This window comes from Bufo gargarizans, chromosome 4 (assembly GCF_014858855.1).
Source record: "Bufo gargarizans isolate SCDJY-AF-19 chromosome 4, ASM1485885v1, whole genome shotgun sequence".
NCBI classification, from domain to species: Eukaryota; Metazoa; Chordata; class Amphibia; order Anura; family Bufonidae; genus Bufo; species Bufo gargarizans.
This window is the reverse complement of record NC_058083.1, coordinates 478,851,572-478,864,317: the sequence shown is the minus strand read 5'-3', so window position 1 is coordinate 478,864,317 and position 12,746 is coordinate 478,851,572. Positions and strand designations below refer to the sequence as shown.

At 42.3% G+C, this 12,746-nt stretch overlaps 1 protein-coding gene across 1 annotated transcript in view; it reads right to left on the bottom strand.

Moving 5' to 3' along the window:
- TECTA (tectorin alpha) overlaps nt 1–12,746 on the bottom strand; it is a 180,329-nt gene that overhangs the window by 46,968 nt on the left and 120,615 nt on the right. Inside the window, 2 exon segments of the mRNA XM_044291273.1 lie at nt 628–1,189; nt 10,324–10,925. Coding sequence (XP_044147208.1) covers nt 628–1,189; nt 10,324–10,925 — 1,164 coding nt within the window.

Below are 12,746 nucleotides of genomic sequence, written 5' to 3'. Positions count from 1 at the left end.
TTATAACTAACCTGTCATTCATCCAACTAAGGTGCCCAAGGGGATGTGCATGTCTTCCAGATGCCGCCCGCACCCGCCGCCGTTCGTGCCCTGCTCCTCCTTTTCTGACATCAGCGCCGCCTCAGAATCCTTTGTTACGCCAGTGTTCAGGTCATCGGGAGGTTGGGCGAAGTGCCGGCACACGCGCACTTCGCTCCATGAAGCCGAACGGAGAAGTCCGCACGGGCGCATCAGGCACAGGCCTGTGCGCACGCACGACATGTTAGAGAAGAAGGAGGGGGGAGTGAGGGAGAGCCGGAGGCGTAACAAAGGATTCTGAGGTGGCGCTGATGTCAGAAAAGGAGGAGCAGGGCACGAACGGCGGCGGGTGCGGGCAGCATCTGGAAGACATGCACATCCCCTTGGGCACCTTAGTTGGATGAATGACAGGTTAGTTATAACGTTTTTTAGACAAAATGAGCCTACAGATTTCAGTTATAAGACCACATTAGGAATCACTAAAGCTCCCTGAACATAAACATATTTTTAAATGGAGGGGCAAAAAACTGGTGACAGAATCCCTTTAACATAAAAAGTAGGTAATATTCTGATTACCTACTACCTTAAATGAAGAAAACTGACACTTACAACAAGATGTGTGGTTCCTCCAGCCAGTGACAGCAATTCCTTGAGTCTGGCATGTACTTGCATAGTTCTGTAGCCAGCTGCAAGCAGTCTCCACAGTACCTCCATCAATGCATGAGTCAAATAAGCAGTTTTTGAAGAAAAATCTGGGATTTACTTTGCTATGACACTTAGAAAATACCCCATTCCTGTTGGGAATAAAGCCACAAAGCTGTTGAGCTTTCCAAAAACCATCCACCTTTGTGCAGGTCGGACATCTATCTCCACAGCCAACCTGGCAGAAGGCATCTCTTTTTACCCAACTGTGGCCAAACTCATTGACATTCATACTTATGAAACCACTAGAAGTCTGCAGGTCATCTTCCATGTTGCCGTTGTACCTTCCACAAAGGCCATACGTGCTGTTTTGCAAGTAACGTGGTATTGTCACAGAGAGGAACGTCTTCCAGTCATATACAACTTTTAGGCCAAATTCGGTTTCGATTACAATATGAAAACCAAAGGCAAAAATGTTGACTTTTCCATGACTCAACTTCAGGGGCAGATATAGCCTTTCATTATTTACCTGTGCCAAGAGAAGAGCACATAATACATTGTGTGACATTAAAGAAGGTTACATGTGAGAAGAAGGTTAACAATTCGTTAGACCACAGTTAGAAATCCAATAATATGAACTTTGTTCAATTTTTACGGTACAAAAATATGCAAAGCCATTTAAAACAAGTGTAAAGCAATTTAAAAAGATGTATCACGGGCACATCTGAGATTTGATTATTGATTAGAGCTGCGAATCATTTCTAAATTAAAGGGGTTCTGCAGATCATCAGCTTCTGATCGGCGGAGGTCCGACACCCGGGACCCACGCTGATCAGCTGTTTGAGATGGCAGCGGCGCTCCAGCAGCGCCGCGGCCTTCTCACTGTTTACCGCCGGGCCGCCGGCCCACTGACGTCACGACTAGCATCAACTAGCGTGGGCATGGCTAAGCTCCATTCACGTGAACAGAGCTTAGCCCCGCCCACGCTAGTTGATACTAGTCGTGACGCCAGTGAGCCGGCGGCCCGGCGGTAAACAGTGAAAAGGCCGCGGCGCTGCTGGAGCGCTGCTGCCTTCTCAAACAGCTGATCGGCGGGGGTCCCAGGTGTCGGACCCCTGCCGATCAGAAGCTGATGATCTATCCAGAGGATAGATCATCAGTTAAATGAAAGTGCAGAACCCCTTTAATCAGATTTGTTAGGAATTTCCTAAATACAAACTTTTGGGGATTTGTCCCTTATGAGCAGTACCCAAGAGCACTACTGCAAAGGGTTAGGCAATGTTAAAAGAGTAAATGCAATGTTCTTAAGTTAAATGTTGTGATGTATTGTGTTTACGTAAACTCAATAGCAATGTATTGGCAAAGTAACTGTTAAAAAATTGGCAGACTGTGTTTAGGTTGCCAGGTGCTGGACTAGTTCTGCCCCGGTTAGTAGTTTTAGTATAGGCTTATCTGAGGAGAAGTTATAGGAGAGATGTGTGTGTTGAGAGCTCCTGCATGGACTACTAGGCTCAGACTCATAGAACCTCTGTTCTGAGACTACAGCTCCCAAGGAAGCAACAGTGCTACCAAAGTACCCCTGAAGGAGAGAGACCAGACATCTTAGAAGGTATTCAAATACAGGTTGAATGAAGGAGACACAAGGAAGATCAACGAGGCGCAATCCAAAGAATTAAATCAGCTGGTGGTGAACATTTCCTCTGTTGAGCTAACTGGGGATCAGATAAGTGTATTAAGTCATGGATTGACTTTTTGTCCATCATCATCAGGTGATTGGCTTAACGTTGAACTTGATTTACAGCGGTTCTTTAGATTATTACGACTAAAAGTTTTTTTGCAACAGACAGGAGAGCAATGCACTTAAGTCCCTTGAACATAATAAACAAATAACAGTTAAACCAGCAGAGAAGAGGGGAGCTGTGGTACTTATAGACACTCACAAATACATAGGTGAGATATGGAGACAGATGATGGAGAAGTATATGAAGTATTGAGAGGAGATACAAAATTTGATATAATGAAGATTTGGGGAAATATTTTGGATGTAGCTTTGGAGAAGGGGATAACAGACAGTGATTCGGATGAATACTTGAAAATACAGCACCCTATAACTCCCCTATTGTATATACTCCCGAAAATCCAAGAGCTTGATAGACCCTCCCGGTAGGCCCATAGTCTCGAGTAGGGGATCTATATTTAGTAATATAGCAATATTTGTTGATCGTTTACTCCGCACCTATGCCATAAATGCCCCCTCATATATTAGGGACACGAGTCATTTCCTTCTGAAGTTACGTGACATTGAGTTACCAGAATGTTTTTACCTGGTGTCCTTCGATGTTGTAAAGAACTAGCGGGTGTGTACCCACTGTGCCACTGACTGGAAATACTCTGGAGGGGCGTAACTAAGCAACACCAGGTCTTCACTAGCGCCTCTGGTGGTGAGGATAGACTTGAGACAAGGCCAGGGGCGACTCCAGAGCATAAACAGAGTCAGTGGCAGATACAGATGCAGGTACTACAGACAGGCAAGGCATAACAAAGGCAGAAGCAGTTACCTGCGCCACAAGCAATAGAAGCAAAGCGGCCACAAGCAGATCTGCACACAGATGGTGGTTCCCCCTCTGGGGAAGCCAGGGACCCCCTTCCGGAGGCAGACATAAAACAAGAACAGAAGCAGACATGAACAGAATAACAGAAGCAGTAAATAAGGACTGCCAGACAGACAATAACAGGACATGCAACAGACGCAGATAAGCTCTGCTAGGCTCAGATGCAGATAAGCTCTGCTAGGCTCTAAAGGAATACAGACAGACAAAGGACACACAAGCACTGCTAGACTAGGAAGGAACAGAACAGGAACAAATAACAAAATACACCAGAACAGAGCAGATACAGACGAACAGAACATGACATAAACAAGATACAGAATACAACAATATAAACCAAGGCAGAACCATATAAACGGACAGATGGAAAGACCCCTTGGGTCAGTAGCAAGGAGCTACACCAAGAACGGAACAGGATAAACTGACAGACAGAACAACTGAACCAGAACTGAACCCCAGGAACAGGACACACAGGGCAAAACCACACCCAGGCACAACAGACAGGGGAATTAACCCCATCAGCACTAGAGCTCAGAACAGGATACACAAGAACAGAACCTGGCATTGCCCATGGCAACGGCATACACGGTATACAGAAATGGGCATTGCCCATGGCAACGAGGAACACTGAACAGAACTACAGACACAGTCAAAGGGGTACACACGTACATGGGAAGGTTCACACCAGATACCACAGCCAGCACGCAGTTAAAAGCAACCAGCCTGCATGGAATCACCCGCAGCCAGTATGCAAAAGGCATGCAGCCAGCCTGCATGGAAACATACGGCACGGTGAACCGCACCATTGCAGATGTAGTCTCATTGTACACTTCAATTGAACATGATAATGGTTTAAGAGCGGTTGATGTGGCTCTGGTCAGCACAGGATTCTCCCCTGAGGGTGCACAGTTGTCCTCCAACTTATTGAGGTGGTCCTCAGGAGGAATTATTTTCTCTTTGGGGACACCTTTTACCAACAAAGATGTGGTATGGTGATGGGGTCCAATGTGACCCCCACATCCGCCAACATCTACATGGCTAAAGTGGAGAACAGACTGGTGTACCGATCTATTTTCAGGGGGAGAGTCCTGCGCTGGTGGCGCTACATCAATGACATTTTTTTTATTTGGACAGGCACAATTGATGAGTTAGAGAATTTTCATGGATATATTAATACAGGAGTACCACGATTACAATTTACCAAGACGGTGTCAGACAAGGAATTGCAGTTCCTGGATGTCAGAATATACATTGAGGAGGGACAAATTGAAACAGATTTGTATCAGAAGATAGAAACAATCTGTTGAGGTATGACAGTAATCTGCCACGACGAATGATTGAATCACTCCCATGGAGTCAACTACTCAGAGTCAGGGTAAGGAGAGTGGTATCGGACAATTTGGTATTTGGCACTAGAATTGATGAAATGTTTGAGAAGTTTGTTAAAAGAGGTTATCTCCAAAATTACTACGGAGATCATATAATAAAATATTGACAATTGACAGGGAAACTACCTTACAATCGGTACCCGAAATAGATGAAATACGGAGGATTCCATTTGTGTCTACATTTGGCAAACATAGTGGTGAGATTGCGAATATTTTGAAGAAAGAATGACAATTGTTACACAAGGGATTACCCTCGATAAAAGAATTTGAGGTACCCCCACTTATAGCCTATAGAAGGAATGTGAACCTACGGGATCGACTTGTGAAAACGGATGTGGGAGGTACACAGGTAGAGAAACAGCTATATTTAGCTCCCCGCAAGATGGGTAATTTCCCTTGTGTGGGTTGCTGCAATTGTGGCAACATGATCAAAGGTGATTCTTTTCTGCATCCATATACAGGTCATAAATACTATATCAAGGGCTATTACACATGTAGATCAAATGATGTGATATATATGATCCAATGTACCTGTAGTTTAGTTTAATCTATATTGGGGAGACCACGAAGGAAATAAGGGAGAGGATTAATAAACACAAAAGTACCATCAGAAAAAAAATGCTTGATAAGCCGGTGGCAAAGCACTTCATTGATTGTGTTCACTCGATAAACCAATTGAGATTCTGGGTGATTGACTCTGTGGGAGTGTTAAGAAGAGGTGGAGATAAAGAAATGATCCTCAGAACAAAAGAGCTGAAGTGGATCTTCACCTTAAGATCATTACAACCCTATGGTTTGAACATTGAATTCAATGTAAGTGGTATTGAATAAATATATTCTTCGTCTTTATGAAAATTAGGCTATGAGTCTGAAGGTCTTTTTAAAAAAATTGATTTTAATTTTATCAAATTTTTTTATATGTGGAGAATGGACCGCACTGGATCCTGAATCATGCACAGGAATATATTATTGGCGATCAACTTTTAAATTATGGATGAAATGGATGTTTATGGCAATGTTAGTACTTATCTGCATACAGTGACCTGATCTGGATTATTGGATTTCTATGTACAGCCAGGTCCATAAATATTGGGACATCGACACAATTCTAACATTTTTGGCTCTATACACCACCACAATGGATTTGAAATGAAACAAACAAGATGTGCTTTAACTGTAGACTGTCAGCTTTAATTTGAGGGTATTTACATCCAAATCAGGTGAACGGTGTAGGAATTACAACAGTTTGCATATGTGCCTCCCACTTGTTAAGGGACCAAAAGTAATAGGACAATTGGCTTCTCAGCTGTTCCATGGCCAGGTGTGTGTTATTCCCTCATTATCCCAATTACAATGAGCAGATAAAAGGTCCAAAGTTCATTTCAAGTGTGCTATTTGCATTCGGAATCTGTTGCTGTCAACTTTCAAGATGAGATCAAAAGAGCTGTCACTATCAGTGAAGCAAGCCATCATTAGGCTGGAAAAACACAACAAACCCATCAGGGAGATAGCAAAAACATTAGGTGTGGCCAAAACAACTGGAACATTCTTAAAAAGAAGGAACGCACCGGTGAGCTCAGCAACACCAAAAGACCCGGAAGACCATGGAAAACAACTGTGGTGGATGACCGAAGAATTCTTTCCCTGGTGAAGAAAACACCATTCACAACAGTTGGCCAGATCAAAAACACTCTCCAGGAGGTAGGTGTATGTGTGTCAAAGTCAACAATCAAGAGAAGACTTCACCAGAGTGAATACAGAAGGGATCACCACAAGATGGAAACCATTGGTGAGCCTCAAAAACAGAAAGGCCAGATTAGAGTTTGCCAAACGACATCTAAAAAAGCCTTCACAGTTCTGGAACAACATCCTATGGACAGATGAGACCAAGATCAACTTGTACCAGAGTGATGGGAAGAGAAGAGTATGGAGAAGGAAAGGAACTGCTCATGATCCTAAGCATACCACCTCATCAGTGAAGCATGGTGGTGGTAGTGTCATGGCGTGGGCATGTATGGCTGCCAATGGAACTGGTTCTCTTGTATTTATTGATGATGTGACTGCTGACAAAAACAGCAGGATGAATTCTGAAGTGTTTCGGGCATTATCTGCTCATATTCAGCCAAATGCTTCAGAACTCATTGGACGGCGCTTCACAGTGCAGATGGACAATGACCCAAAGCATACTGCGAAAGCATCCAAAAAGTTTTTTAAGGGAAAGAAGTGGAATGGTATGCAATGGCCAAGTCAATTACCTGAACTGAATCCGATTGTCTTCAGCAAGTGAAATGCATGCTCAAAACTGAAGGGAAATGCCCCAAGAACAAGCAGGAACTGAAGACAGTTGCAGTAGAGGCCTGGCAGAGCATCACCAGGGAGGAAACCCGGCGTCTGGTGATGTCTATGCGTTCCAGACTTCAGGCTGTAATTGACTGCAAAGAATTTGCAACCAAGTATTAAAAAGTGAAAGTTTAATTTATGATTATTATTATGTCCCATTACTTTTGGTTCCTAAACAAATGGGAGGCACATATGCAAACTGTTGTAATTCCTACACCGTTCACCTGATTTGAATGTAAATACCCTCAAATTAAAGCTGACAGTCTGCAATTAAAGCACATCTTGTTCGTTTAATTTCAAATCCATTGTGGTGGTGTATAGAGCCAAAAATGTTAGAATTGTGTCGATGTCCCAATATTTATGGACCTGACTGTATAAGGGAGAAATATATTGTGACAGTATGGTAAATGACTGTGGGTCTCCAGGGCGACGATGATGCTTTTTGTATATCCGGCCAGATCAGGTGAATGTGAGCTGTGATCACGTGACCGCAGATGGTTCACGTGGTTTGGTTACGTCAGGAGCGCGAGAGAAGTGAGGTACTCGTACTCATAAAGATGAGACATGCGCAAACTAAGAAACGAGACGCCAAGCAGACTCCATGTGATTGGTGTTAGTGATCCATTTGCGGACATTCTCCACGAGGTAATACTGGGCTGGTCGTTTTATATTGGTTGTTGGTGATGACAAGTGCACAGTAGTTGATGGTTATTGGTGGCTTTTCAAAACCAGAGATTATAATGAGTATGTAATTGGTTGGGTATGCACAGGTGTGGAGGGGGCAGTACTATATACGCTATATATACCTGGTTGTATCACTTTATATTATGTTTGAAAAAAACTACTGCGTAGTCGAAACGTTGCATTTTATTGTCCGTCTTTTCATGGAGCAACAATAAATAAAGAAATTTGCATGGGCATGCTGCCGTCAACCTGTATTTAAATACCTAGAAGGTCATTGGACTCATTGGACAGAAAGACTTTGCTGCTGTGGAGAGGAACACTGCTAAAGCATATCCCATACTTTGAGACAGATTGGTCACTCGTACCTACATTTCTGCACCCCTCAGTGCGTGAACTGCAGAAGGAGTTAATAAGAACCTCATTGCATGCCGGGGGGTTTGTTGAGAGACTGTAAAGAACGCTTTAGAGAGCGTAAGGGAGTATTACAACTACCATCATTCTTGCTGATACATACTATTAGGAGCATGTTACACTGCGATATACCTTGGGACTGTTGGGGTCATTTATCAAACTGCTGTAAAGTAGAAAGTTTGGCTGAGTGCAAGCCAGGAGCGTGGATGCAGGTGTAGGCAAACAGTGTAGATAATAATGAGGCCCATTGATTTCAATAAATAAAGTCTCTCTTTACTGTCGATGATAGGAACAGTAGTACATGTAGCAGCAAGAGACATAGGGGGAGATTTATCAAACTGGTGTAAAGTAGAACTGGCTTAGTTGCCCAAAGCAACCAATCAGATTCCACCTTTCATTTTCCAAAGGAGCTGTGAAAAATGAAAGGCTCTGACATTACTAATGATGTCTTGGCATTAAAGAGGTTGTCCCATGAAAAATATTCTACAGTTTTCAAACCAGCACCTGGATCTGAATTCTTATGAAACTGCATGTAATAAAAAATTTGCCATAGCTATTGAGTTATTCAATAAAATTCATCTGCATGGAGCCACCTGCTTTTTTTTTTTTTTTCATGTCCTGCTCACTGAGATGGCCGCACATGCTCAGTTTCATCCTTCAACTGCCTCCTGAGCTGTGATAGGAAGAGCTGAGACACACCCCCTGAACTGTGATAGGGAGAGCTGAGACACGCCCCCTGAGCTGTGATAGGGAGAGCTGAGACACGCCCTCTGAGCTGTGATAGGGAGAGCTGAGACATGCCCTCTGAGCTGTGATAGGGAGAGCTGAGACACGCCCCCTTAGCTGCAGCAGAAAAGACACTCCCCTTGAGCTGTCATATTGATATAAATCTAGCAGAGCAATAAATGTGGAGATCTCTGGATCCATGTGAGGTACAGGGCCGGTTCTAGCTTTCTTAGAAAGAGATTGCCATGTACTATATGATGTCTGATTTTCATTTTTTACATTAGTCATGGGATACCCCCTTTAATGAGCTTGAGATGGATTGGATACAGTCCTAGGAGACCTCTGAATGTCATGCAGGGGCTCTTTTGGTTCGGGCCAAAGTTATTTGGATTGAATTGACTCAGATGGGCGATTCGACCGAATGGGACCCAACACAAATTTTGGAAAATTGATTAATCTCTACTAGTTACATGTCTTGGTTTAAGTGGTGGCCTATAGAGGTTAGTACTCATGCAGCTCTTCTTTATAGTCCACTTGTTTTTAATTGCTCACATTGTACAATGCCCATAGTTCAAAGCGGGCACTACACCTTCAATGGCTATTGGCCAAATAAGTGGGAGAGGGAAAATTCATCTACCAAACACCTCTTGTGGTAGTTTTTAGACTTAAAAACTGGATCGGCTTTGTTGAAATCCTACATGGCCAAAGATTCTTTTAATCTTTTCCCTTGACTTTTGCTATCGTGGAAGTGTCAGGACAGCCACATACTGAAAATTAAATGTTGTTCAGTCTCGCTGAAATTGGCAAGTTCCACCAACATTCATCTAATGTGTATGGCCACCTTTACAAGGCAAGGTTAGACAGAATTATTGACCATTATTGTTTATGACTTATAATATGTATGCAAACCACCACTAGTATGGTTTTAATCATTTTAATATGTTGGTTGCTATCACACAAATATATACAGTCTATGTATTCTTTCTGAAGAATAAAGGAGAATAAATGGGATATTCTCATCTGCCAAACTAATGGCATATGCACAGAATATGCCATAAATGTCTGGGACCCGCTTCTATCTCCAGAATGGGTCCCCGATGCACCCATTTAAAGTCAGTGTGCACCAATTGTGGTACTTGCATCTATCCTGCAGATATGCCATAAATGTCCCAGATGTATCAACCCATTTAAGATGATGGGTCATCAATATTAGGGGCTGTACAACCCCTTAAAGTATTTTTGAGCTTATTTGTAAATTTTTTGGGGATATTTTGCATTTTTACACAACAAAATTTTTGAAGTGGATGAGAAAATAGGCCTGGTTAGCCATTCAAGCTTGTGTAAGCCAGATTTATCATCTTCGACTTGTAAAAATGGTTGCACTGTTTCTCCTGTAAAGGGGTGGAGTAGGAAATGGATAAATATCTCAAGACAGATGCATTATATTTAAAAACTTTTGCAAACACCTCCCTCATAATATTTCCCCCTCCATAGGGTTCACTTACCAACACGGTGTGTTTGTATGCACGATAGATGACTACGTTATAATTGTAGACTTCTACCTCCACTTGCTTTACCCACAGTGCAAGAGACGCATCTCTGTCCTCATTCTTGGCAGCGACTGTAAATCTCGGGACGGTGTCTGCTTTGGAATTTGTAACTGTAGTGCAAAGAATTAGAGAACAGCTGCTCTGGAAATCAAATGGAAGTCCATCAAATGTAAGGTAATGTCCATATCCGGAGACAATACATGATGCATCTGTGCGAGGCTGGCAGTAATAGAGTCCATTATCTTCCATACAGTACTCTTCATCCTTGCACGGCGTTGTCTCACAGTACACACTGTTGTCTGACCCATTACAGTAACAAAGGGATTTGCAATCCAGGTCAATCCAGAAAGTCTCATTAGATGAAACTTGATGGCCCTCAAAATTACAGCCACACTCACTCTTTGGAACGCACTCAGTACCCTGCAAAGCAAATGCTTCGTCACACTGGCATCCTTCTGTGCAACTATCCGAACAGACCGGGCCTGTGACAAGTGTTTCGCAAGTTTCTGTGCAGGTAATGCATTCTTCAAAATGGCTGTTTTCTGGGCACATGAGAGCTGAAACATTAAATAGAATTATGAATAATGTTTTTATCTCTGCCAAATAATTGTATTAAAATAATAATAATTCATAACCAAATCATAGGGACATTTGATATTTAATATATATATTTAGCAGCATTTTTGTATATTAAAGTTATATTAAATGGGCAGCATTTTTTTGCAGCTATGAGTCTTTATCCTATTTGGTATGTTTTTTACTTATTTTTTTTCATCCATGTATATTTGCAGCATAAAATTGTTAAAGTTGAGGCCAGGATGAAAAAGGGTATACAAGAAAACAATTCTCATGCAGATTTAAATTTGTCTTGATAAAAATGGCACAAATGTCATGAAATATTAAAAAATTGTCCAAAAATGCAGACTTTTTAAAATGTCAAACCCAGCCTGCCGTAAAAAAATAAATAAAAATAATAATAAATCACCCCTGCCGCTCCATAGGCCCCTGGTTTCCTTCTGCGGTCTTCTGTTACCCATCCTGTATACTTCTGGATGGACTGGGTCGCACGTGCAACTGAAGCCAGTGACTGGTCTCAGCAGCGATGTGTCCTTTAAGTGGTGCTTCACTGCTCCACTCAGACCAGTGATTGGCTGCAGTGGTGCATGTAAGTCCATCCATCTAGAAGTTTACGAGATGGGGACCTGTAGACCACAGAAGGGAGCAAGGGAGCCAGAAAGGTGAGTATGTTTTATTTTCAACAGGTACAGCAGTCTGGGCTTGAAATGTAAAAAAGTGCCAAAGCTGAAAAATCCCTTTAAAGATGTTTGTCCACAAGAAATATTTATCACCTACACACATGATTGTATGATCACTGAGGATCAAACCACTGGGATATCCATCTATCAATAGAGTGGGAATGGTTAACCCAGGGTCTGGAGGAGTTTGGATGGAGCTCTGGTCATGCTTGCACACAGCCACTTTATTCAATGTCTATGGAAATGACCAAGATAGCTAATGTCGATCAGTCCCAATGACATTGAATGGAGCAGTGGTGTGCATGCATGACCACTGCTCCATAAAAAATTCTTTAGAATTGGGACTTCTGTTCTAGAGTTTGGTTGAGGTCCCAGCAGTCAGACCCCCAGTCATGATACAATCATCACCTCCCGAATAACGTGTATAGGTCAAAAAATATTTCTCATGTGCAAACCCCTTTACTGTACATGTTTACTTGCAAGGTAGGTTCACATATATCATGTGTGTCAGGCCAGAGTAAAGAGACTCAGGGGGGAAACCAAAGCCAAAACTATTCTGGAAGTCAGAGATGTCCAGAATCACAGCTGATGCATCAGATGCCAAATATATTTTATAGGAGGTGTAAGAATAGCATGAAAGAGGGGAAAAAAAACGGATCTCTGGACATATGTAACGGGACCTTAGGAGAATGACAGAAGAGAGAACCCTGAGCAGTATCTGCAGATGGAGCTGGTGAGATCATATAGGCAGCATCAGAAAGAGGACAGACCTGTGTTGAAACAGAGGAAAGTAAGGGAAAAGCAGTTCAGAAATCGAACAGTGCAGATGTATGGGAGCTAGTGAAGGCAGCAGCATCATGTACACACAGACCTCACATCCAGCATGCATTAATGGGATGGATACACCAACTGGAGCCAAGTCTAACTAGGTTGAGATTAAACACAAGATATGGTATGAACATGAATGAATGAGGATTGCAGCCTGAAACTTTGTGCAGACTTTTTAATGCAAAATAAGCTATAACATACAATATGAAAAATATTTTCCCTGTCAAAAGTGATCATAGTTTTTAAATAAATTCCACTTATGTGAAGAAAATATATATATTTTTTAATTGAAAT